Source organism: Saccopteryx bilineata, chromosome 6 (genome assembly GCF_036850765.1).
Source record: "Saccopteryx bilineata isolate mSacBil1 chromosome 6, mSacBil1_pri_phased_curated, whole genome shotgun sequence".
In the NCBI taxonomy this organism is placed as follows: domain Eukaryota; kingdom Metazoa; phylum Chordata; class Mammalia; order Chiroptera; family Emballonuridae; genus Saccopteryx; species Saccopteryx bilineata.
The window spans coordinates 36,347,661-36,374,814 of record NC_089495.1 but is presented as its reverse complement, the minus strand read 5'-3'; the positions used below and the strand labels follow the sequence as shown (position 1 = coordinate 36,374,814).

Here is a 27,154-nt window from a genome sequence, read left to right as displayed (position 1 = left end):
TAGTCTTGGTTGTAGGTTCTTGTTCTGCATTACTTTGAATATTTCTTGCCATTCCCTTCTGGCCTCAAGTGTTTCTGTTGAGAAGTCAGATGTCATCCTTATGGGGGCTCCTTTGTAGGTGATAACTTTTTTTTCTCTTGCAGCTTTTAATATTTTCTCTTTATCGCTTAGCTTTGGTATTTTAATTATGATGTGTCTTGGTGTAGGTTTCTTTGGGTTTCTCTTTAATGGAGTCCTCTGTGCTTCTTGGATTTGTGAGAGTTTCTCTTGTATTAATTTAGGGAAGTTTTCAGCTATGATATGATTGAACAAAGTCTCTATCCCTTGTTCTTTTTCTTCTTCTTCAGGAACCCCTATGATGCGGATGTTATTTCTCTTCATGTTGTCACAGAGCTCTCTAAGAGTTTCCCCTGACTTTTTGAGTCTTTTTTCTCTTTTCTTCTCTGATTTCATGCCTTCATTCCAGTTGTCTTCTAACTCGCTGATTCGATCCTCTGCTCTATCTATCCTGTTTTTAATTCCTTCCATTGTGGTCTTTATTTCTGATATTGTATTTGTCGTCTCCAACTGATTCTTTTTTATACTTGCTATTTCTTTATTTAGGTTTTCAAACTCCCCCTCCATTGTTGTTCTAAGATCCCTAAGCATCCTTACAATCATTATTTTGAACTCCGCATCTGGAAGTTTGATTATTTCCATATCACTCAGTTCATCTCTCGAAAGTGTCTCTTGTGGTTTCATTTGGATTGCACTCCTTTGTTTTCTCATCTTCTTCTTCTTTTTTTTTTTTTTATTTGTAGAGTTGATTGAGTCTAGGCTTGGTGTTGTCTGCCTCTAGTTTTCAGTTGTGTTATTTTTAGGTCTTCGTGGGTTGGTATCAGCTATTATTTGTAATCCACTTTCGGATTTGGGCAGCTTTGAAGTCTTGATTTGTTTGTTTTCTTAACAGGTGATAGTCTTGTTAACTGATCTCAGCAGGGGGCTTCCTTGAAACTGTATCCAGGAATGCAGGATTATTGTGGCTTCCTCTTTGCTCCTTGGTTTTTGAGAGCTGTTCTTGCAGTTCAGTGTTGGTTTTTCATGCTGATTTTTTCTAAATTGATTTGTATTCCAGTTTGGTGTTGAGAGCTGGGTGTCTGTGCATCCGCCTACTCCGCTGCCATCTTCTCTCCTTGCCTCTGCTTCTTACTGCTCATGCCCAGCCGTGGGCCTGGTGCTGCCGTGGACTCTCCTTTCCGTTTAGTCTGTGCACGCGGTTACGAAACCAGACGTCACTGACATCAGGTCAAACAGGAAATCGATCATTTTTCCCCCAATGTGTCAGAACCATCTCTTCCCATGGGGTGCCACACATGTCTTCCACGGCTTCGGCTCTCTGACTCATGATAAAGTAGGGGACGTGCAAAGCCCTGTGATGCCGCTGCCCCCTTATACGACAGCAGACTCTATTTGCTCACTTGCTTCCTTGAATAGGAAAAACTGCACTCATATTTTCCCAGCAGTTCTCCCGTTTCCACCTGCTGAAGTTTTAAGCAGAGCCATTCAAGTAATGGCTATTCAAGTAATGAGGGACCCTTGTGCTAGAGGCCTTTGTAGCGCCTGGGTGGCAGGTACATGATCTGTGAGGTGGCAGGAAGGGCGAGGAGCCCGTCCGCATGGTGGGCCAGCCTGGAGACAGAGGGATTCTCACAAGAGACTCATCACAGCACAGTGCACTACCAGTAAAAGCGAACAACCCACAGCCCTGGAAAACCAAACCAAAACAGAGGAAAAGAAGGAAACAACCCCTGCTGGGGCAACGAGAACACAGTGCTTAGGAAAAGACAGCTGCCCATTGCCCTGATCCGAGACAGAAGTGCTTGCTGCCACCTCCCTGAACTGAGGCAGACGTCCTTAGTGACACCCCCCTCCCTGAACTGAGACTGAGGTGCCGGCTCTCAGTCTGCACCTGCACCTGATCTGCTGATAGAAGGAAAGGGAGAACAAACCTCAGAAAGACAGAGGGATAAGAACATCTACCATGCACACACCTGCACACATGCACAAGTGAACTCGGGACCTGGAACCAAATACCTGCGGTGGATTTTTCTATGAATTTTCAAGCCCCTTTCCAGTTTCCTACCTAGTTTTGGCCATAGTATAATATTGCTTTTATTTATAAGAACTTCTCTTTAAAATGTACTAATATACCTGTTTGATTCCTGTATAAAAGACCATGTAATTCCCCCTTCCAAATTTGTAAGAGATTTTAGTAAACTAAACATAAATGTGTTACATTAGGCAACAAAATGTAGGTCAATGTAGATTTATTTTCACAAAAAGATAAGACAAAAATAAATTGTACAGCACTTACAGGCAAAATAAATAAGCAAAATAAACCAAAATTTCAAACTAAAATTTTAAGTTAAAATATTTCCAAATATACCACACATAGTAACACACAGGTTATGTTATAATAATCCATACAACTTTGGAAGAAGTGAAGGCACACCTCGGAGAAATTGAGGGTTCACTTCCAGACCACCACAATAAAGCAAGTATCACAATAAAGTGAGTCAAATTTTTTGGTTTTCCAGTGCATGTGAAATTTATGTTTACACTATACTATAGTTCTATTAAGTGTGCAATAATAGCATTATGTGCAAATACCCCCCCAATGTACATACTTTAATTTAAAAATATTACTAAAAAATGCTATCATGTGAACCTTGAGCAAGTTGTAGTCCTTTTTTTTCCTAATTAAGTGAGAGCAGGTGAGGCAAAGAGACAGACTTCTGCATGCGCCCCCCACTGGGATCCACCCAGCAAGCTCCCCATGGGGCAATGCTCTGCCCATATGCAGTGTTGCTCCATTACTCAGCAGCCAAGCTATTTTTAGCAACTGAGGCCACAGAGCAATCCTCAATGCCTGGGGCCAACTTGCTTGAATCAATAGAGCCATGGCTGTGGGAAGAGAAGAGAAAGAGGGGAGAAAAGGGGGGAGGGGTAGAGATGCAGATGGTCACTTCTCCTGTGTGTCCTGACCAGGAATCAAACCCAGGACATTCACCCACCGGGTCAATGCCCTAGCACTGAGCCAAGGCAAGTTGTAATCTTTTTACCTCAATGTTGATGAAAGCAGTATCTGCAAAGCTCAATAAAACAAGGTATGTCGGTACTAAAGTAATCCAATACACATCAGAATTGGTTTCAAGTAAGTCCACTTTAAATCCTCAGATTGGGATAAGACTAATGTCATCTGGCAATCTTAGAAACACCATTGACAGGATCACTCATCTAGCCAGTACAATATTAATTACTGACCTCTCTAACTCATTAGTCAATTAGCTATCTATAAAAGAGAATGTAGAGCATTTGCAAGTTTGTCTAAATTTATTTTTTCTAAGTAAGAGGAGGAGAAAGAGACAGACTTCTGCATGCACCCTGACCGGGATCCACCAAGCAACTTCCTGTCCGGGGCTGATGCTCTGCTTATCTGGGGTCATGCTTGCCACCGAGCTATTTTTAGCACTTGAGATGGAGGCTCCACGGAGCCATCCTCAGTGCCCAGGGCAAATGCAATCAAACCAATCGAGCCGTGGCTATGGGAGGGAAAGAGAGAGAGAGAGAGAGAGAAAGAGAGAGAGAAGGGGGACAGGGATGAGTGGAGAAGAGATAGTCACTTCTCCTGTGTGCCCTTACTGGGAATCAAACCTGGGACTTCCACACGCCAGGCCAATGTTTTACCACTGAACCAAATGGGCAGGGCCACGGCTACATGTTCACATTTAAATATTTAAACCCAGAATTTGAGAATGATATTGGTTGAGGTGTTCAGGTATATGGTACTACAAACTGGTCTATCTGCATATGGAGTAAATCAGTGGAAAGTAAAAGAAATGCAAAGAGGGATAAAAACATACAGAAGGCAGGACTGAAATCTTGTTGCTCATGTGCACTTAGAGTCTCATTAAGATGTGGCTTCTTACAAGTTTGGATTTTATACTCACCTAAACCTTTTTGCCCAGGGTTCTTAGCAAAGGTAAAAGTAAATTGATAAAAATCCTTAAACTTCACTGTGTCCTTAAGCTCCTGCTCCAATCTTGGCAGAAGAGCTTTCAGCTTCTCTGTGCTGTCACACCTATGACAAAAGACAGAGACAGCACTTTGTTATGGGCAGCAGACAGGCCTTCCCAAACCCGAGCAGCTCTTAGCTTCACTGCAATATGTGCAGCCTGGGACTTGGATTTAAGGGGGTGTGCAGGTGGAGTTCTCATGGGCCCCTTTCTCTAGCCAAAAAGCCTGGAAATGCTCTAAAACTGACCGTGGTGATGCCTGCACATCTCTGCGAATACACCAAAAACACTTATTTGTACACTGTAAATGGAAGGAGTGTATCTTAATAAAACTGTTATTTAAAAAAGTCAAAAGCCAGTATTACTTGCCCTCCTCTGTGTGGAATGGAATAGGAACATGGCCTAACTCAGCTCTGATAATACAGAGGCCAATGCCCTGAGATGACAGAGTAACAAAACCCCATTTTCTACCTTGCCAGCTTGTCCCACTGCTGCCCGTGTTGTCCTACAAGAGGAAAATAAACCTGTAGCACTTCAGCTACTGTATCTAGGGGTTTCTTCATTACAGCAGGTTAGATTAAAAACATCCAGGTAGAATAGAACACAACTCTATTTTTTTAAAATTGGATTGTCCTCCAAAGTCAATAACCTTTAAGAATATTAAAAGCCTTGCCTGGCCTGTGGTGTGCAGTGGATAGAGCATTCGTATGCTAAAGTTGCTGGTTCAAAACCCCAGGCTTGCCCAGTCAAGGCATATATTAGAAGAAAGCAATGAACAGCTAAAGTGAACCAACTATGAGTTGATTCTTCTTGCTCCCCCTCCCACCTCTCCTCTCTCTGTAAATCAATAAATAAAAATCTTTAAAAATAGATATTAAAAATCTTTTAAAGCAGAATCTAGAATAACAAAACATGTAACTTGTCATTTTCATTTTGACCACACAGCAAGGAGGAGAACAAAAGCAACACTCCACTTATCCACGCACCCAGTAGAGCAGGGCTGAGGACACACAGTGAAGCAGTCCCAGAGCAGCCAGACCAGCCACAGACCAGCGAGTCCATGAACACGCTCAGAGGCACAAAGGCCCAGCTGCAAGGACTGTCATGGGCGCCCCGAAGTGCAGCCTACCTGCATAGAGAACTGGCAGGCAGCAGCGCCTGGGGAGTGGTGCGTGCCCTTCCCCATCACAACCCCTTGCCTTCACGTGGTCACCTCCTTGCTCTTTTTTTTTTTTTTTTGTATTTTTCTGAAGCTGGAAATGGGGAGAGACAGTCAGACAGACTCCTGCATGCGCCCGACCGGGATCCACCTGGCACGCCCACCAGGGGGCGACGCTCTGCCCCTCTGGCGCATTGCTCTGTTGCAACCAGAGCCACTCCAGCACCTGGGGCAGAGGCCAAGGAGCCATCCCCAGCGCCCGGGCCATCTTTGCTCCAATGGAGCCTTGGCTGCGGGAGGGGAAAAGAGAGACAGAGAGGAAGGAGGGGGGGAGGGGTGGAGAAGCAGATGGGCGCTTCTCCTGTGTGCCCTGGCCAGGAATCGAACCTGGGACTTCTGCACGCCAGGTCGACGCTCTACCACTGAGCCAACCGGCCAGGGCTCCTCCTTGCTCTTTTTTATGCTTCCGTCACTCCAACAACCACACCTCCACGGTGTAAGTTCAGTTATCCCTGTTTCTGAACGTTTTAAATGGAAACTCATAGGCTGCATTATTTTGTATCTGGCTCTCTAAGCCAACATTATGTCTGTGAGGTTCATTTATGCTGACATATGTGGCTGAGGCGGGTTCGTTTCCATCGTCCCATAGCATTCTATTATATCCATATTTTATAATTTATATATTCTATTGATGATAAATATTTTGGCTGTTTCTAGTTTTCTAGTTACAAAGAATGTTGTTAAAAATGTTTCTGTACATGTATCCTGGCACATGCTTGCATGTATTACGTTAGGCACACCCAAGAGTAGAACAGCTGGGTTACAGGGTCTAGGCACCTTTAGTTTAGTAAGAAATGTCAAACAAATTTCCAATGTGATTGTCCCATTTCACATTCCCACCAGCAGTATACTGTTTCCTCACATTTTCACTAATATTTGTGAGTGCCTTATTTTAGTCATTCTAGAGAATGGGCCCTGAGGTTCTATTTCATTGTCATTTTAATCTGCACTTCCCCAATGAAGTGAGATTGAGTACATTCTTGTAGTTGCACCGGCCATTTAGAAATTCTCTTTTTCAAAGTACCTGTTCAAGCCTCTTGCCCATTTTAATTAGGTTATCTTTTTATTATTGTTTTATAGGAATTTTTATATCTTAGGGATACAAGCCTTTGTCAGTTAAGTATTTTTAAAGTACTTCAGAATATGGGCTGCCTCTTTACTTTCTTGATGATGTTTGCTGATAATGTTATTTTTAGTATGGTATACTTTATCAATTTTATTCTTTACAGTGTTTTTTTGGTGATGTTTCAAAACTTCTCCTCCTGAATGACCATAAAAATATTTTCTTACATTATTTTCTAGAGGCTTCTGCCTATAGCCTTTCACATGGAAATCTACAATCTACTTGGAACTGATTTTTATGTACGGTGTAAGGTAGGGATCAAGATAAATTTTTTTTCCATATGCAAATTCTCCTAGAACCATTTACTGAAAAGATGTTCTTTCTTTCCACTTTCCTAAAATGCTGCCTTTGCCAAAATCCAATGTACCTGTATACATGGATTTGTTTCTGAGTCCTCCACTCTGTTCTACTGGTATATTTATCTGTCCTTGTACTCAATGTAGCCTTAGTTACTATAGTTTAAAAAGCCTTGGTAAAGCAAATCTCACCGAATTCTTTTTTTCTTTAAGAATTGTTTGCTATTCTCGCCTGACCAGGTGGTGGCGCAGTGGATAGAGCATCGGACTGGGATGTGGAGGACCCAGGTTTGAGAACCCGAGGTCGCCAGCTTGAGCGTGGGCTCATCTGGTTTGAGCAAAGCTCACCAGCTTGAACACAAGGTTGCTGGCTCCAGCAAGGAGTTACTCAGTCTGCTGAAGGCCCATGGTCAAGGCACATATGAGAAAGCAATCAATGAACAACTAAGATGTTGCAACGCGCAATGAAAAACTAATGATTGATGCTTCTCATCTCTCTCTGTTCCTGCCTGTCTGTCCCTGTCTATCCCTCTCTCTGACTCACTCTCTGTCTCTGTAAAAAAAAAAGAAAAAAAAGAATTGTTTGCTATTCTGCTATTCTTGACTATATATATCCATATAAACTTGAAATTCACTTGTCAAATTACACATACATAAATTTTCTACTTATTAGGGTTTTGGTTGAGATGACATTAAATGTATAGCTAAATTTAGGGATCAAACACCAAGTGTTCCAATCTATAAGTGAGGTATATTTCTCCATTTATTCAGGTTTCCTGTCTCTCAGTGAGTTGTTTTCTCTATGGAGGTAGCCACATATTTAATTGATTTATCCTAGGTGTGTTGTATTTTTGATGGTATTGGAAAGGACATTTTAAAATTTCACTTTGTGCCTGACCTGTGGTGGCGCAGTGGATAAAGTGTCAACCTGGAAATGCTGAGGTCGCCGGTTCAAAACCCTGGGCTTGCCTGGTCAAGGCACATATGGGAGTTGATGCTTCCAGCTCCTCCCCCCCTTCTCTCTCTGTCTCTCCTCTCTCTCTCTCTCCCCCTCTCCTCTCTAAAATGAATAAATAGATAAATTTAAAATTTTTCACTTTGTTTTTTACACTGTTACATTCAACGTTTTGGAATAATATCAATTTTTGTTTGTTGACCTTGTGTCCTGCAGTCTGGTTAAATTCAAAGTTTGAGGCTACAATAAGCAAGACTATATATATGGTGTTGGGTAAAAGACAAAAAGACCTATGGAATACAGCAGAGAACCCAGAAATAAACAACACATACAGTCAATATTTTGTTTTTATAAAGATGTTAAGACATTTAATAAAGTTTACTCAGTTTACTTAAGAATCCTCAAGCCCCCAATGAAAGGATATAAGATAAACTGGTAAAGGCAGGTCCTCTAGTGACAGTCAAGAGTTAATAGCAAGGAAAAGATGTAAAAAAATAATAATAGAGCCGACACAAAAGCCAAAGTATATTTTAAAGCTTAGTGCTATTTAGACTACAAGCCAGCAATCTTTCGCATCCCTTAAAGTACTGAGATTGTCTTTACAATATACTTTACTAACACATGAATAATACCTTTTCTTAGTGTATAGCATTATAAAATTGACAAAATGCTTTCAATGCCCTGTGGGATGTGGAGAGCAGTACCATGAGCAATCATTAACTTGTAATTTTAAATTACATTCTGTACACTCCATATAAGAGGGCATGAGCCTGATCAGGTATTGGTGCAGTGGATGGAGTGTTGGGCTGGGATGCTAAGGACACAGGTTCAAAACCCTGAGGTCGCTGGCTTGAGCAAAGGCTCATCCGGCTTGCGTGTGGGCTCACCAGCTTGAGTTCAGGGTCACTGGCTTGAGTGTGGAATCACAGACATGACCCCATAGTCGCTGGCTTGAGCAAGGGATCACTCACTCTGCTGGATCCCCTCCCCCTGGTCAAGGCACATATGAGAAAGCAATCAATGCACAACTAAGGCACTGCAACTATGAGTTGATGCTTCTCAATCTCTCTCCCCACCTGTCTGTTCCTGTCTGTCCCTTCCTTTCTCTCTCTCTCTCTAAAAAAAAAAAAAAAAAAAAAAAGAGGACATGAAATTATCTAACATATTTTGTAAAGATTCACACTCAAAATCTTTTTTTTTACAGAGACAGAGAGAGAGTCAGAGATAGGGACTGAGAGAGATGAGAAGCATCAATCATTAGTTTTTCGTTGCAACACCTTAGTTGTTCATTGATTGCTCTCTCATATGCCCTTGACTGTGGGGCTACAGCAGACCGAGTAACCCCTTGCTTAAGCCAGTGACCTTGGATCCAAGCTGGTGAGCTTTGCTCAAACCAGATGAGCCCGCGCTCAAGCTGGCGACCTCGAGGTCTCGAACCTGGGTCCTCCACATCCCAGTCTGACGCTCTACCTACTGCGCTACCACCTGGTCAGGCTCAAAATCTTTAAAGTATATTAAGTTATGACACTTAATAGGATAATAGGCAAGAACTTAAAAAATGTACTTGTACAACATATCTCGAGATACTGCCTTAGAAATGCATGTAAGTATTTCTATAAGAAGCACTTATTTCCAAATCTCACATTTTGGGTAGATTTTAACAGATGGGATCATGTATAGTATTAGGCACATGGAATATTTAATAGGTTTTTTTCCATTCTAAAACTCCTGATAATTCATCCAGGCTCCCTAGTACAAAGAACATGAAGAAATATGCAATTATACCATTGTCATAATGTACTCTTTTATTTGGTTGGTTTATAAAATCACCAGGAAAATGATAAGGTATCACCAGAACCAAAAGTCTTGTAAAGTTTATCATCTAAACCGACAAGGCTGACAAATCAGATTCATCAGTTTAATGGAAACAACAAATGCTCTATATTTTCTCCCTTAGAATGCTGTAAGCATGTGCCTTAAGAACGTGTTTACCTTAGGCTTTCAAGCTCCTTCAGCAGCTAAAAATCACGAGTTTAAGTTGTCAACACTGACATACCAGAATACCAGCAATTCAAGCAAGTTGGCTTTTGTACGACATCATGAAATAGTTCAATAAGCTTAATGATTAAAAGACATTTATATTACGTGCTTTCATTCACTACTTTGACTTATCGGACAAGTGAGAAACATCTTAAGTTATTAATGAAACTTTTATCACAACCTTGTAGGTAGAAGAGACAAATATTATAAGCAAAAATCAATATAACATTTTATTAATGCTTAATATAGCAACACACTAAATTACACTGTAGTATGCATTATGAAATAAACTGAATAGCTGAAAACAAACAAACAAAAACAACCTGCTCTTTACTATCAATTTATAACCTGAAAAAAAATTAAAAGGTAGAAAATAAGTTACAAAAGGAATTAATCTAAATAAAATTATTAAATAAAATTTATATTGGAATTTAAAGGGAACCCAAGGCTAATATAGTGCAGATGCATAAGAAATTGATAAGATACATAAAGAAAATAAATTGATATGAAATCAATATTTACAGGATAATTAATGCCGAAAAGTATCTTTCTTTCTGAAAGAATTTAAACTGAAACCAATTTACTTACCCAAGCTCTGTCATGCCATCTACAAATTCCTTTTTGCTAAATTCACATTGAGTTGCTGCCCTGAATTTCCACGCTATAACCAAAACGCTGATACTGGCAGGGTCTAGGCTTAAATCATCACAAAACTGTTGAATCCCATCAATTCCAATTTTATTTTCATCTTGTGGGTCTATAGTTACAATTAAGGAAAAAAGAAGTTATATTATTTTGGAAAGTATTACTAAAATGCATTGTTAGAATCATACATTTACTACATAGTTCTAGCAAGCATGTTTCAAATACATTAATCAGACTACAATTTTCTCCTATATGTGAAAGATAGCAACAAATAACAATTTACCCAGAAAATACTACTATTTTAAAAGTCTAGGTTTCTGGGCTTGAGTGGGGAAAAAAAAATCACTGAAACTTGTTTGAGAAGACTTCATCATTAAAAAAGAAAAAATTTAGACTGACCAGGCAGTGGCACAGTGGATAGAGCGTCGGACTGGGATACAGAGGACCCAGGTTCAAGACCCCAAGGTCACCAGCTTGAGCACGGCTCATCTGGTTTGAGCAAAGCTCACCAGCTTGGACCCAAGGTTGCTGGCTCAAGCAAGGGGTTACTCGGTCTGCTGAAGGCCCACGGTCAAGGTACATATGAGAAAGCAATCAGTGAACAACTAAGGTGTCGCAATGAAAAACTGATGATTGATGCTTCTCATCTCTCTCTATTCCTGTCTGTCTGTGCCTATCTATCCCTCTCTTGACTCTCTCTGTCTGTTAAAAAAAAAAAAGAAAAAATTTAATTTCCCTAAAGTAAAATAAAATTCAAGTTTATAAAATTTTAGTTTGCCCAAAGGCAAATTGTTACAAAAATACTGCATTGGTATTTCTATTTTGTGGTATCACAAACCCACCAAAAGATTGATGCTTTTTCTTTTAAAAGTTATTTCATTTCCTATAGTTCTAATGCTACTGTACAATACTTATTTCCATAGTCATTTAGTTTATGCATCCACATTACACAGCTTCGAAATTCAGGCTTCCCTGCCCTTCATTTCTGGTTTATAAATAAAATTAAGAAACTCAGCATTTCCCCAGCAGAAAATCAAATAGTAAAATCGATTGAAAGAAGAATCCCGGCATTTCCACACCAAACTTATTCTAGTAATTTCAGACATTGTGTGTTTCATAATATATCATCATAACATATTTGTTAATTCTGTTAGTTTAGAAGGTGCAAACAGAAATCTTGTAGTTCCTTTGCTTAAATAAAAATTAAGTGTGATAAACTTTTTTTTTTCTGTCATACAAATTTAATTTTGGTCATTTAAGTCAGTGCTCCCCAACCTCTTTTGGGCCACAGACCTGTTTAATGTCAGAAAATATTTTCATGGACCGGCCTTTAGGGTGGGACAGATAAATGCACAAAATAAAATTATGTGACCGGCGTAAAAACTGTGGTATTTTTAAATATAATTGTCGAACTTACGAGACAAGCGTCAAGAGTGAGTCTTAGACTGATGTAACAGAGGGAATCTGGTCATTTTAAAAAAATAATCCATCGTTCAGACTTAAATATAAATAAAACGGAAATAATGTAAGTTATTTATTCTTTCTCTGCGGACCGGTACCAAATGGCCCACGGACTGGTACTGGTCCACGGCCTGGGGGTTAGGGACCACTGATTTAAGTACTATATACTACATTTTATATGTGTGTGTGTATGTATGTACACATATAAAAAATACCAAAGAAAAACTGATGATTAAATGAATAAAACTGCAAAACTTCCAATTCTATTCTACTAATACTATTTCAAAAGTATTAGTGAGAGGGCCCTGGCCAGTTGACTCAGCAGTTGAGCATCGGCCTGGTGTGTGGAAGTCCTGGGTTCGATTCCCGGCCAGGGCACACAGGAAAAGCGCCCATCTGCTTCTCCACCCTTCCCCCTCTCCTTCCTCTCTATATCTCTTTTCCCCTCCCGCAGCCAAGGTTCCACTGGAGCAAAGTTGGCCGGGGCCGAATAATGGCTCCGTGGCCTCTGCCCCAGGTGCTAGAATGGCTCCAATTGCAGTGGAGTAACAGCCCAGAGGGACCGAGCATCGCTCCCTGGTGGGCATGCTGGTGGATCCTGATTGGGCGCATGCAGGAGTCTGTCTCTCCGACTCCCCACTTCTGACTTCGGAAAAATACAAAAAACAAAAATAAAAAAAATGTATTAGTGAGAGGACAACTGCAGTCATAGGGTTACAGGACAAAGGCTCTGCACTTGTCTTTCTATTCAATTCTATGCTCCCACACTATAGATTTTTATAATAGAAAAATCGATTTACAATGCTCTCACCTAATAAGTGAATTTGACAAATTTCATATACAATAATATTGAATAGTTCAAAGTAATTTTGGAAGCACTCACTCATCTGTGTATATTAGTGCAATAACCAGCATTATACTTGTAAATAGTCCTTGAACTATATATTTATTTTAAGAACCAAAAACGATTGCCTAACCAGGCAGTGGCGCAGTGGATAGAGTGTCGGACTGGGATGCGGAAGGACCCAGGTTCGAAACTCCGAGGTCGCCAGCTTCAGCGCGGGCTCCTCTGGCTTGAGCAAAAAGCTCACCAGCTTGGACCCAAGGTCACTGGCTCGAGCAAGGGGTTACTCAGTCTGCTGAAGGCCCGCGGTCAAGGCACATATGAGAAAGCAATCAATGAACAACTAAGGTGTTGCAACAAAGAACTAATGATTGATGCTTCTCATCTCTCTCCATTCCTATCGGTCTGTCCCTATCTATCCCTCTCTCTGATTCTCTCTCTGTCTCTGTAAAAATAAATAAATAAATAAAAAATGTATTTTAAAAAAAAACAAAAAAAAAAAACGATTGTACCATATATCTACTTCAAGTGACTAGGATTGCATGGATAATGTTAAATGATGAAGGGATAAAGTTTGAACTAAAGAAAATTGACAATTTTCACTTCTATAAAAGTATTTTTTTCAAAGGCAGCTGTAGATATTTGAATAATTTAAAAAATTTGCATATCATCTGACTTACAAAGTTAGCTCAACAATTAACTTAGCCAAAAGAAATTTAAAGCACACTAGAATTTAATTTAAAATAATGTTCATTCTTTGAGAACTACAAGTACAAATATTTTTTTAACCATAGAATGTTTCTGAACCAAGACATTTTTTTAAAAAAATGCAATTTTCAACCCATTGTTCAGATCAAAATAGACAGATTAAAATATACACACATTATTCTCAAAAGTAAAATATGAAGATAATTAAATAAGTATTTAAAGCCAAGGGAATTAGTCTGTTTGACTTAATACTTGTTTAAATAAGTATTTTTTTTAAGTTTTGGAAATATAGGGATTAGCTTCAGAAACTACTAGAAAGAAAAAAATAAATCAACTCTTGAATCTTGCTGCCTCACCCATTACAGCAGAGATTTGACACTTGATATGTAATCTGAAAGCCTGCTGAGTGATTTGAATCTGCACATACGCAGACTTATTTTTGCAGTCTGACTGTATTTTGATATAGAAAGCTCCATTCCAGGTACTGATTTCAATAAAAATAACAAGTGTTCCCAATCTCCAACACAAAAATCTTCTTTAGTAAGAGCTTTTATCAAAAGCTTTCTTTAGTTAAGAGCTTTTATGCAACAACTGACGTTATTTCAGTGTGATATTATTACCCTGTGCTAAGAGAAGGCTGACTTTTACCTACAAGTTAGAATTATTATGATTTGGTACTGCTCTTAAACAACTTTCTCACTATCATATGCTAAGAGAAGGCTGACTTTTATCTACAAGTTAGAATTATTATGATTTGGTACTGTTCTTAAACAACTTTCTCACTACCAATACTTCAACCTAGATGGAACTGCTTGGGAAAAAACACTGTATTCACAGGTGTAGCCACCCAGCTGTGACACTATACCATTGACGGCTCTCCTGCCCCTGGTGATCTCACTGGGGATAGCTGACTGCCAATCAATCTTCTCAACCCGCCCCTAATCTGAATGGGTTTATATTCACAGTTCCATTTATTTTTGTTATTATTATTATTTTTACAGAGACAGAGAGAAAGAGTCAGAGAGAGGGATAGACAGGGACAGACAGAAACAGAGAGAGATGAGAAGCATCAATCATTAGTTTTTCATTGCGCATTGCAACACCTTAGATGTTCATTGATTGCTTTCTCATATGTGCCTTGACCGCGGGCCTTCAGCAGACCAAGTGACCCCTTGCTGGAGCCAACTTGGGTTCAAGTTGGTGGGTTTTTTGCTCAAACCAGATGAGCCCGCGCTGAAGCTGGTGACCTCGGGGTTTGGAACCTGGGTCCTCTGCATTCCAGTCCGACACTCTATCCACTGCGCCGCCGCCTGGTCAGGCAGTCACAGTTCCATTTAAACTGACTGGATTTTGCAGCTGAATATCAAGAAGAATAGGGACAGCATCTTGGAGGTCTTCTGAACATGGCATCAGATATTCAGGAAATGTAACATTCACTCTGTTCCCTAGAGATGGATGCGAGTTCTCTACTGTCTCTTCTTGTTGTCATTGTCTCCCCTTACCTTTGTACCTGTTATACAGCTGCTCCAGCTTCTTCTTGTCCACTGTGTTTCTCATGGATTCTTTGTGGAACGAGTCTGGGTTTTGGAAGAAGTTGTCAGTGGCCACGTCTAGTTTCCACTCATTCTGTGTTAAGCAGTAGATGGCAGTTCTTTCGCCAGCCTGAGTAAATGCCATAAACTGGCGGACCTTGTCCTTCTGAGATGACTTAAGCTTATGCTTTGGGATGCAAAAGAAGCAGGAAAGCCAATGAAGCCAATCCAGAGGTTTGTTTCAGCATTCTATTACTAATGCCTATATTTTAACTGGACTTAGTGTTTTTCTTGTTGGGTGACTCAACTTCACTTCAGAATTACAGGAAGACAAAGGCTTGTTCTTCATCAGTTAAAAAGACTGCACAGTCTTCTGAAAATTGAAACGACAGCATCTATATAGTAACAAATATGCAAAGTCTAATCTTCAAAAAAATGATGAGAATCAATATTTTATACAAAATACATTTTGATCTCTATCTAGTTCAATTTGCATGAAATACATTTTTTTTTCTAAGTCTCAGTAAAATCCCTCTTTATAACATACATGTGGCCCTCTGATGAAATGAGGCCAGGTATGTAAGTAACCCAAGGTTCTGATCATATCACCGCCGCCCATCTGCAGGGTTCTCTTTGACTTCAATTAATTTCAGGCTCTAATGAACAGGAGGAGGGCTTCTCAGTTTGGAAACACCTTATAAACTTTTTCCAGTTTAAAATCAGCAGAACCACACTGATGAAAACATACATATATAATTAAACATAGCTTTAAAAATAATTTACAAACGTTCCAAAAGCAGGCACAAAAACCCTGTTATGACTAAATGAATATGACACTAACAGCAAGAATATCTGTGTACATGAGACAAATAAAATAGAAAAATAGGGCAGAGGCTGTGGGTAGGTAGTAAATAACAAAACTGCCAAGTAACTGTACTATATATAGTATATAATGAAACAGAATAACATCTTAATACTTCCAGATATAGGATGGTAAAATTTCTATTTATCTAACTAACTTGATAAAAATTACACCAGAAATAAGTGATTCACTAATTTCTGTAAATCAAAATAGACTCAGTCTACTAGATTCTAATGCTTTACACATAAGGGGGAGATTTTCACTTAAAAAATTTATTACTCAATCTCGTTTCAAAAACGACGAGGCAGAGTATAGAGACACAAAATAAAATATAACTTACAAAAGTACATAGTGGAAAACAGGATATAGGTGAAGAAAGTGAGAGGAAGGAAAAAGGAAAGTAAGGAAGCAAGTCAGGGATACGAAACAGACATGCATACCACATACAAGAGCTGGAAGTTAGCTGGAGATCAGGCTTCGCGCTTCCCACTAGCTAAAGCAGAGAAGAAAATACGGCCAGTTTGGAAAACCTGTTTTTATAAGATTTAAAAACCTACCAGTGGCTCAGAAGTGGCACAGCTCCTTCTGGCACCGAAACCCGAAGGGAGTGTTCCTGCGGCTGCTCATGAAAGGGCAGTGCGCAATGTCCCCTTCGTACCAGACCAACTCATCAAAATGCCAACAATAAATAGCAGAGCCAGCTTCCAGAGTTTTTTCTTAAGGCATCCCTCAATGCATGCTGATGCCAAAGTAGCATAGTAGAATTCAGTAGGAGCATAGATAATGCAGTCCAAGTAAACTGCTCTCCAAGCATGGTCCGGGAACCACAGGGTCTTGAGACTCTTCGGGGGATCTATCATGACAAAACTATCTTCATACTCACTCCAAGCCACTCTCTGCCTTTCTCACTCTCACTGGTGTACAGCAGAGGCTTCCAGGGGCTACACAACTGGTGACATCACAACAGATTGAACGCAGAACATCTGAGAACCTACCTTTTATTAAGCTAGACATTAAAGGTATTTTCAAAATTGTAATATAATGCAGATATGTAATAAATATATTATTATTTTTAAGTATGTAAATATTTTTAAACTTTATAATTTAATTTTTTTTAATTAAGTGAGAGATGGGGAGGCAGAGACACACTCCTGCTTGTGCCCTGACAGAGATCCACCCAGCAAGCCACTACCAGGCACTGCCCTGCTGGGCCGCAGCTCCGTTACTCGACAACTGAGCTATTTTAGCACCTGAGGCCTAGGCCATGGAGCCATCCTCAGCACCCAGGGCCAACTCTGCTGGAAACATACGAGCCATGTCTGTGGGAGGAGAAAGGGTGGAGAAGTAGATGGTTGCTTCTCCTGTGTGCCCTGACCAGAAATGGATCCCGGGACTTCCACATGCCAGGCCAATACTCTACTGCTAAGCCAATCATCCAGGGTCAATAATTTAATTTCTAATATGGTATATACCAATGTCTACAACCCACATAAACACAAGCTCTTTGGGGTCCCAGTAATTTTTTAAAGTGTATAGGGGACCCAGGACTAAAGAGTTCGAGAACTGTAGGCCCTGGCCAGGTAGCTCAGTTGGTTAGAACACCATCCCAATATGCCAAGGTTGTGGGTTCGAGCCCCAGTCAGGGTTCACACAAGAAATCAACCAATGATTGCATAAGTAAGTGAAACAGCAAACTGATGTGTTTTTTTTTTTCCTTTCTCTCTCCCTTCTGCTCTAAAATCAATACATTTAAAAATATATATTTTTAAAAAGTTTGAGGACTGCTGGTCTAGGGTAGCACTGAAAATTAACATTTTGGCTACTTAGAACAAGGTTGATCATTTGGGGGTCTTGGGTTCCTTTTGGAATCTGGTAAAAGTCACAGACCTTCTCTCTAGGAAAACATATGTGGTACACACATATGTGTGTAGTTGTGCATAAAATTTCAGAGTTTTCACAGCATGTTTAACTGTTATTCGGAGGATAGCAAAATACAGAAGTCAGATGAAGAACCGATGAGCTAGATCCGGAGAGCCACTGGTGTCTGTTGCAGCTACTCAACTCGGCCACTGCAGCGAACGCAGCCACGGGCAACACGCAAACAACTGAGTGTGCTGTGCATCAAAAAGCACGGGCAGCTAGCCCGCGCTCTGTAGTCTACCGTCCTGATCTCTACTCTAGGGGAACACATGAAATATATGTTTCACACATTATTTATTGAAATTGAATTTTTGAAAAGAACTAGAGAAAGAATTCAAGGTATATTCCCTGGTAAGATCAAATTTAACTAAATTAGGGCAGATCCCACAAGTTTTGATAGTAAGCTGACAAAAATAAATCTAGCAACTTTTTATAAAGTTAATGGCCTTCCCAAGGGAGGTTGGGCAAAGCCAAGAATTACCTCAGAAAGCTTAAGATAGAAACAGATGTTCAACCTCAAAATGGTACACCATTAAAAATAACCATGATATATTTATTATGAAAATTGCCATCGATGCTAGATTTTAAATTTCTGTAATGGCTGTAAAACAAAATTTGGTATATATATATACAATGAAATTCAGTCATAAGGAAGAATAAAGTGCTGATGCTACAATGTGGATGAATCTCACAAACATGCTGAGTGAAAGAATTTAGTCACAAAAGGTCATACAATGTATGATTCCATTTTTATGAAATATCCACAAGCGGCAAGTCCACAGAGCCTGAGGCAGGTTGGTAGTTTCCAGGGGCTGGGGTAAGGAGGAATGGGGAGTGAGTGCTAATGGGTGTGGGGTTTTCTTGGGGGTGATGAAAATGTTTGAAAGTAGATAGAGGTGGTGATAGCACAATGATATAAATGTGCTAAGCAGTACTGAACACAAATGAACTGTACATTTTCCCCCTTCTTTTCCAAGTGAGAGGAGGGGAGAGAGACAGATTCCTGCATGCGCCCCAACCTGGATCCACCTGGCAACCCACCCACCCCATCTGGGGCCGATGTTCTGCCCATCTGGGGCCATGCTTGTAACCAAACTATTTTAAGTGCCCGAGGCAGAGGCTCCACAGAGCCATCCTCAGCTGGGGCCAATGTGCTCAAAGCAATTGATCCATGGCTGCAAGAGAAGGAGAGAGAGAGAGAGAGAGAAAGAGAGAGAGAGAAGAAGAAGAAGAAGAAGAAGAAGAAGAAGAAGAAGAAAGGGAAGAGGAGGAAAAGGAGGGGAGGAGGAGGAGGAGGAGGAAGAGGAGGAGGAAGAGAATAATAGTAATAATAATTATTATTATTATTAAAAGAAGAAGGAGAAGGAGAAGGAGAAGGAGAAGGAGAAGGAGAAGGGTGGAGAAGTAAATGGTCGCTTCTCCTGTGTGCCCTGACCGGGATATCCATACACTGGGCCAATGCTCTACTGCTGAGCCAACTGGCCAGGGCTTGAACTATACACTTTTTAATCACTAATTTTATGTTATATAGTTGCTACCTCAAAAGAAAACAACATAATACCCTTAGAACCTCCAAGATTAATGAACAGAGGAACATACTGTCAGGTAACTTAAATATTTAACCAGCTCTATACAACTGATATTATCCACACCGAGAAAATGTTGACAGACAGCTGGAAGATATGATGATGCCTGATCTCAAGGCACTTTTCTTGATAATCACCTCTTGAAGTCTTTCCTAATATATGACTATACACACACACACACACACACACACACACACACACACCTCTGCCTGCTGAGGTGGGCACATCTTGCCTGGGCAGTGCAGCTGCTCCACAGCAGTGTAAAGGAGAATGTTTTCTGAAAATTCAAGAAGAGGAGGTACAGGAGTATATGGATCTAGGCCACACAAGGTGGTCTGAATTGTTACTATGTTAAGTTACAAAATGAGTAGACCTAAACATAGAGAAACAAATAGATCACTCTTCCATCTATTCCAAGTGCCTAACATGTCAAAAGACAGATTCTACAACATTGAACCTCTAAGTGATATGAAAGTTCTGGTTCTGAATGAGTAACAGTAGCCATGGGTCTAAATTTAGCCCATAACAAGTCTCTGGCTAGGATGGAAAGGCAATTGCCATTAAAGTTGCAATGATTTGATGTTGCCCATTACAAGTTCTCCATAAAATAATAGCCATTGAAACAATAATCATTAAACTAAGTTAAAAGACTGTATGTTAAATTTGCAAACTGCAAGTTGCAATTTGTAAAAATGGGAACTGGCATAAGGCTCTCTGAAAAAAAAAAGCTTCAAAACAAAAAAATTATAGGGGAAAGAAGAAAACTTTGGTCTATTTAGACAGGACTAAATCCATGTAAAATTAATAAAGATCCATAAAATTGCAGGACCAAGGGTTAGCCTTCAAGTTCTGACGGTCTTCACTGAGGCTTGCTGTGTCTAGAGAATTAAATTATTAATGGTAGCTTTGGGGGCAAGAGAGGCATTTTCTATGTTTCATTGTTTTACTCTTAAAATATACAAATTTTTTTACTATAAACCTGGATAATGTAGTAGAAATATAAAATTCTCTAACCTATGATAAAAGTCTCAAATATTTTAACTGTGACCTTGTGAAAAAATCGCTTACATAATATGGGCACCAAGACTGACCATACATAAAATGAAAAAAAAAAAAAGTTATTCTTAGAGTCAACCTACTAGGGGCTGCCAAGGCAACCATAAAGATCAAATTAATTACATAAACTTGGTCACTCTGACTGTTCAGGCTGGGGGAGGGGTAAAATTCAAGTGTCTCTTTTTCACACTCTTCGATCTCCAACCTCTGCAGTGGTTGCACAGTCTGCTTCTGCCAAGTTAAGTTCCTGCTCACCCAGCCCCTTCCCCTTAAGAGCTGGAGAGAGCGGTCTCTGCCTGCTGAGGTGGGCACATCTTGCCTGGGCAGTGCAGCTGCTCCACTAAGTCATCAAGTGCCTCTGGCTGGCTGCACTGCTGACCACCCCCGTCTTGGTTTCTACCATCACTCTCTCTAGTCTTCTTGTTTCACTGCCATGCCCTTCTTCCTCTCCTTCTCGGCAAATCTTCCCACCCTGAAGTTCTGTCCTCAGGCCTCCACTCTTTCCCCTTCACATTCCTCCTGGACTATTTCTTTCCTATTTGCAACCCTCTCACTGGCCTCCCAGTACCAATAGGATAAAGACTAACATTTTCCTCTTGTGCCTTAGAAGGCTGCACAATCTGGGTTCAGTTCCCTGACAAGCTTCCTACCGTTTCATTTTTGCCTGGCTCTCCATGGTGTAGCCAAGCAAATCTTTTGATTCCTAGAACATGCCTTCTCCCACCACCTATTTTGTTCTTTCCAACTGGAGTACTTGCACACATCTGGCTGTCCCTTCCACTCCACTTATTCTTGAGAGCTCAGCTCATACTGTATTACTTTGGCTAAGCCTTCACCGATTGCCTCCGCATCTGACACCACTCACCCAAATCACATGGGTTCCTGGAACCCGTGCCACTCCCTAGCACTTATCACAACTGTAATAAAATAGTTGTGTTTAGTGCTAAGCCTCTGCTAAGACATCAGCTCCATGAATACCAAACTCACATCTGTCTTGCTCACCATCAAATCCCTAGCACATTGCACACTACATTCCTCACACAAAGAAACCTCTGAATTTACTGAATGAATGATGGAATCCATCAAATATCATGGTTTCCACTACTTTTCAAAGTAATTGTACCTTTCAAGAAACCTCTTTTCTGAGCTCCAGATATGTATCTGCAGCCAACTACAAGATCCCTCTGTTTCCCCCTCATTACTATACTGTTTTCTCACACAAATCTGCTCTTTCCTCTATATTCCCTATTTTGGTCAATAATATCACCATCTGCTCAGATGCCCAAGCCAGAACTGCTGAGTCCTTTCTTTCCTTTAATTCTCCATTTCTGAATAGTTCTGTAAAAGTCCTCACCCCACCCTCCTCTCATCGCCCTTATTCATACACACAATCTTTGAATCACTTCTCACCTCTTCTTCCCTAAATTACTGCAACAGCTTCCTAGCCGGTCTCCCTGCAATCCAATTCCTATCCTCTTTGCAAAGGCTTTTAAAAATAAAATGCAAATCACACAGGACCCCACTGCCTAAAGACCTTCCTTGTCCCCTGTCATCTTCTGGATAAACTCTACACTCAGCATAGAATACAAATCCCTGCTTTTGTAGTCCTGCCCTTGTCGACCCTGAACTTCACGATCCAACCATACTGAATTCCTGGCAATGCCCAAGGGCACTATCTTGCCCATTTCACCTCTGACAGGATGCTGCGTCTGTCCGAAACTTCTCTCCCTTGTCGTTCATCTGGCTGCTTTTGCTTAGGTGGAGCACTGGTCGGAGTCCTCAAGCCTGCCCAGTGCCTCACCATAACGCTGCACTTAGGTCACCTCTCAGGTCTCACCCTGGGCTGTGCAGGGTCCTACCTGCGTGCCTCCCCAAATCCAACGGCGCCCACGTCGAAAGAGGGAGGCCCGCGACCCCGCCACCCCGGTGACCTTCGCGCTCGGAGCTCCACCACTCCGGCCCGGCGACCCGGGAGCTGCCCCTGTGCTGGGTCTGCAGAAGGGCCGGGCGGAAGGCTACACCGCCGGCCACCTACCATTATCCCCGGCGCTTCCCGCCTCTCGCCCGCCCGGCCGTCAGCGCAGGAGCCCCAGCCGTCTCCGGTCCCGCTCCACCCGCTCTGTCCCGGTCCTTGGCTCCTGGGACACCCGCACGGGGAGGGGCGCAGCGGAGACGGTGACACGTCCTGCTGACCGAACTCCAAATCCCGGCGTGCACCGATCCGCCCGGGAGCCGCCCCGCCCCACGCCCTGCCCCACGCCCCGCCCCACGCCCCGCCCCACGCCCCGCCCACGCCCCGCCTCCTCCTCGGACTTCGCTGTGCTCCAGCCGCCCCGGGGCCAAAAGTATCAGGCCCGCCTCTCCTACAAATCCCGGTGTGCACTGCGCCGCCCAGGGGACCATGGCAACTGGGTCCCCGCTCTCTCCAACAAATCCCAATGAGCATCGCGCGGGCGAAGGAACCCATGCCCACCCCCTTAAAGGGGCAGCTAGTCTCTCTTGTCCGCGTCTGCGGAGACGGCGCTCCGGAGAGGGGATCGGGCGACTGGGGGCGTCTACTTGCCGGACGCGGTCCCTGTCCCTGCCTCAAGGGCGGCCGCGCCGCCTGCGAAGGGATGCGGGGAAACCGCGTCCCTGTCCACCCTTCACCTCCCGGCGCCCGAGAGCCGGCCCCAGGCCTGACGCGCGGCGTCCAAGCATCCCGGTGAGCGTCGCGCGGGGTTTGGTTGTGCCCGAAGTTCGGGCCCTCGGGGCTCCCTCCCTGGTCTCCTCCGGGGAGTCGTCCCTTCCCGGGGCTTCCTTCTGGGCTGAGTCTCCCCCGTTCGGAGGTCTACCTTTCTCTCCGCTCCGAGGGTCTCTCAGACTCGGGCCTTTCTGCTCCCAGAGCCCTGCTCTCCATCTCCCCTCCTGCGAGCCTGGCCCTGCGGTGTGTGGACGATTGTTCAGCCTTCCCCACAGCCTCTTATAAAGACCGACGGACCTGGCCGTGGGCCCCGGGGTTGTGCTGCGGCGTGGTAAAGCCACCCATGTCAGCGGCTCGACCGCTGGGTGGGTTCACAGGCCAGGCTGTTGCTAACTTCGGTGTGAAGTTCTGGTTGCGGTAGCCAGTCAGATAAACAGGGTCATATTAGACCTAATGCCTTCTGCCGACTCTGGGCCATCTCCCAGGGGAGACAGGGGAGACCCAGTGATGGCTGGAATTCAGCGGGCAGCTCATCTTCGCGCACCGCAAGCCGAGGGGTGCCGGTGCGGATCCCTACTCCTCCCCCCAAAAAACTCTAATTCGTAGTTCTCTTCTTATTCCTGGTTCTAAGGAAAGAACAAATGCAGGTGGATGACCTCAACCTTCTTGTAGGCCCTATGTCTCAGTGCTTTTTGGATCTCTCTTGGTAGCACCTGAGTATATGTAATGGCTATTTTAAACACCCCGTTAGAACACAAGCTCTGACGTTCACATATTATTAGGTCGTATAGTGATCTAGAAATAAGGTAGCTCAGCCTTTTCATATGTATACATTTGTTAGAGATGAGAAGCATCAATCATCAGTTTTTCATTGCGACACCTTAGTTGTTCATTGATTGCTTTCTCCTATGTGCCTTGACCATGGGCCTTCAGCAGACTGAGTAACCCCTTGCTTGAGCCAGCGACCTTGGGTCCAAGCTGGTGAGCTTTGCTCAAACCAGATGAGCCCACGCTCAAGCTGGCGGCCCTGGCTGGGGTCTCGAACCTGGGTCCTCCGCACCCCAGGCCGACGCTCTATCCACTGCGCAACCGCCTGGTCAGGCATGATTATTCTTTGGGTTGGAGTATCATTTCTGTTGTAAAATTAACTGTTCAATGGACTATTTGTTTTTTATAGAGTTTAATGAACAATTAAATTGCTTAAGCCTGACCAGGCGGTGGCGCAGTGGATAAGAGCATCAGACTGGGATACAGAGGACCCAGGTTGGAAACCCCAAAGTCGCCAGCTTGAACACGGGCTCATCTGGTTTGAGCAAGGCTCACCAGCTGGAGTCCAAGGTCGCTGGCTTGAGACAAGGATCACTCGATCTGCTGTAGCTGACTTGAGAAAGAGGTTACTCGGTCTGCTGTAGCCCCACAGTCAAGGCACATATGAGAAAGCAATTAATGAATTACGGTGCCACAACGAAGAATTGATGCTTCTCTTCATTTCTCTCCCTTCCTGTCTGTCTGTCCTCCCTTTTTCTGACTCTCTCTGTCTCTGTCACACAAAAAACAACAATTAAATTGCATAAATGTTTTAAATGTCCATAAAAGTTTTTTTTCTTCTTTCTTCCCCTCTCCCTTTCTTAACTTATTCTCCCAATTCACTTATTAATAGATATGAATAGCCATAAATTGTATTTACAGGATAGTAAGTGCTTTATTTTTTAAAATAACATCATTCAATTTATTAAAATTTAAAATATGCGCCTGACCAGGCGGTGGCGCAGTAGATGGAGTGTCAGACTGGGACACGGAGGACCCGGGTTCGAGACCCCGAGGTCGCTAGCTGGAGCGCGGGCTCATCGGGTTTGAGCAGAGCTCACTAGCTTGAGCCCAGGGTCGCTGGCTCGAGCAAGGGGTCACTTGCTTTGCTGCAGCCCCCCCCCCAATCAGGGCACATGTGAGAGATCAATCAATGGACAATTAAGGAACTGCAACGAAGAATTGATGTTTCTCATCTCTCTCCGTTCCTGTCTGTCTGTCCCTATCTGTCCCTCTCTCTGACTCTCTCTGTCTCTGCCACAAAAACAAACAAACAAACAAAAAATTAAAAAAAAATTTTAAATATGCTTTTTAAGTTAAAACCACAAATTTGATTGAGGTAAGTTATTTGTGTTGGAGTTTCCTCACCAGACCTTTCCACAAGCTCCTCCTTTGTTGCCTGTTCAATTCATGTTTTTTGCTGAACCTCCAACTGTTGGTGATATCACAAAGAAATTTTAAACCATTAAATAGAAACAATCCTCATATTTTCATTTTTCAGAGGAAGCTAAATAAATAATACTGGACTCCTCTGTTCCTGCCACACCCACACTGCTTGCTGTGGAGTTTCCTGCACCTAACCCAGGCACCAGGTCAGTACCCCCCCACACACACACACGTGGGGCCCAGGTTCAGCTGGGTGGATGGGCCTGGCCCCTGGCTTGGGCTGTGGGGTGACCTGTGGGGAGCTGAGTCAGAGCCCAGCGCAGGCAGCCTCTGCCAGGCAGACCATGGCTGCCGCACAAGTGCGGTGAGTAACCTGGCAGCTTTCTCAGCAGTTTGATCTGGTAAATGTGAGGCAGGAGGTCTGAATGGTTTCCAGGAGGAGAGTCGAAGGAGGTCCTGTGGCTGCACGGGAGCGGGAGGCTGGGCGACAAAGCTGCAAGGCTTTCCAACTTGAGCCTATTATAAAAAATTTAAAAAGGAGTAGCTGCTTCAGTTCCCCTTCATGGGCCTCCCCTTCCCCTGAAAGGACTCCATAAACTCTAGGGCTCTGGGCTTTGTGGGTCCTAATAGCAGGTGTTGAAGGAGTTAATCTCTTCACATACCCTGCAGTCATGATGGATCTCACAGTTAGAGATGTATGAGAGAAGTCTTTAATGACTTTTTTCTGAAAAAGCCTGATCTGAGACTACATTATTAGGCTTTGCTTTTGAGCTCTTTATCCAATAAATATATCTGATATTTCTGAATTGCTGAAAATTTTCTATAGAATAAGGATAATGTGGTTTTTATGTAACAAGACAATGAATTGAAAGTATAAGAAGTTTTTGAGTAGGCTTAATGGTGAATCCATTTGCCTTTTTATTCTAAATCATTTAAGGCATCTATTAGAAACATTTTTCTTAATCAAGTAATCTCATCAATTTAAAAACAAGTTTTGACATGGATGGACCTTGATAACATTATACTGAGTGAAATACGTAAATCGGAAAAAACTAATAACTTTATGATTCCATACATAGATGGGACATAAAAATGAGACTCAGCCCTGGCCGGTTGGCTCAGCGGTAGAGCGTCGGCCTAGTGTGTGGAGGACCCGGGTTCGATTCCCGGCCAGGGCACACAGGAGAAGCACCCATTTGCTTCTCCACCCCTCCGCCACACTTTCCTCTCTGTATCTCTCTTCCCCTCCTGCAGCCAAGGCTCCATTGGAGCAAAGATGGCCCGGGCGCTGGGGTTGGCTCTGTGGCCTCTGCCTCAGGCGCTAGAGTGGCTCTGGTCGCAACATGGCGATGCCCAGGATGGGCAGAGCATCGCCCCCTGGTGGGCAGAGCGTCGCCCCTGGTGGGCGTGCCGGGTGGATCTGGTCGGGCGCATGCGGGAGTCTGTCTGACTGTCTTTCCCTGTTTCCAGCTTCAGAAAAATGAAAAAAAAAAAAAAAGTAAAAAAAAAAAAAAATGAGACTCAGAGACATGGACAAGAGTGTGGTGGTTGGGGGTGGGGTGGGGGGAGGGGAGGGGCACAAAGAAAACCAGATTGAAGGTGACAGAAGACAGTTTGACTTTGGGTGATGGGTATGCAACATAATCAAATGTCAAAATAACCTGGAGATGTTTTCTCTGAACATATTTACCCTGATTTATCAATGTCACCTCATTAAAATTAATAATTTAAATAAATAAATAAATAAATAAATAAAATCAGTTTTGAGGTTCCTGTTCTGCATTTATAAAAACATGCAAAACCCATTAGATATTTGATAAGTTGGGGAAAGATATTTTAATTAATGTTGGAATAGAAACTTTTTCAAATACTATAGATGCTTTGGGGGAGGGGTATGCTCAAAGTATTGATTTTGCTATTGCTCTAAGTGAAAACTAACCTTGGTTTTATTGTTGCTGAGCCATCCTGAAAACCTT

General features: G+C 42.5%; 2 protein-coding genes across 15 annotated transcripts in view; one reads left to right on the top strand and one right to left on the bottom strand.

Moving 5' to 3' along the window:
• The window catches only part of DCUN1D2 (defective in cullin neddylation 1 domain containing 2), a 43,776-nt gene extending 21,280 nt beyond the window's left edge, over window positions 1-22,496 (bottom strand). For 2 of the 13 annotated variants that reach the window (XM_066235985.1, XM_066235986.1), the window contains exons 1-5: window positions 22,338-22,444; window positions 19,450-19,523; window positions 14,849-15,065; window positions 10,277-10,445; window positions 3,990-4,120 (exon numbers count right to left, since the gene is read on the bottom strand). In XM_066235985.1, coding sequence (XP_066092082.1) covers window positions 3,990-4,120; window positions 10,277-10,445; window positions 14,849-15,065; window positions 19,450-19,473 — 541 coding nt within the window. In that variant the 5' untranslated portion in view covers window positions 19,474-19,523; window positions 22,338-22,444. Of the gene's footprint in view, window positions 1-3,989; window positions 4,121-10,276; window positions 10,446-14,848; window positions 15,274-16,187; window positions 16,208-16,297; window positions 16,376-19,449; window positions 19,524-21,992; window positions 22,013-22,161; window positions 22,187-22,337 lie in introns of those variants that run through there. The other 11 variants (XM_066235998.1, XM_066235987.1, XM_066235991.1 and 8 more) reach the window with 11 other exon arrangements.
• A 294-nt stretch (window positions 22,497-22,790) lies between these two features.
• TMCO3 (transmembrane and coiled-coil domains 3) overlaps window positions 22,791-27,154 on the top strand; it is a 65,965-nt gene continuing 61,601 nt past the window's right edge. For both annotated transcript variants that reach the window (XM_066235883.1, XM_066235881.1), the window contains exons 1-2: window positions 22,791-23,006; window positions 25,294-25,384. The gene's annotated coding sequence lies outside the window, so the exon portion shown is untranslated. The remainder of the gene's footprint in view (window positions 23,007-25,293; window positions 25,385-27,154) is intronic.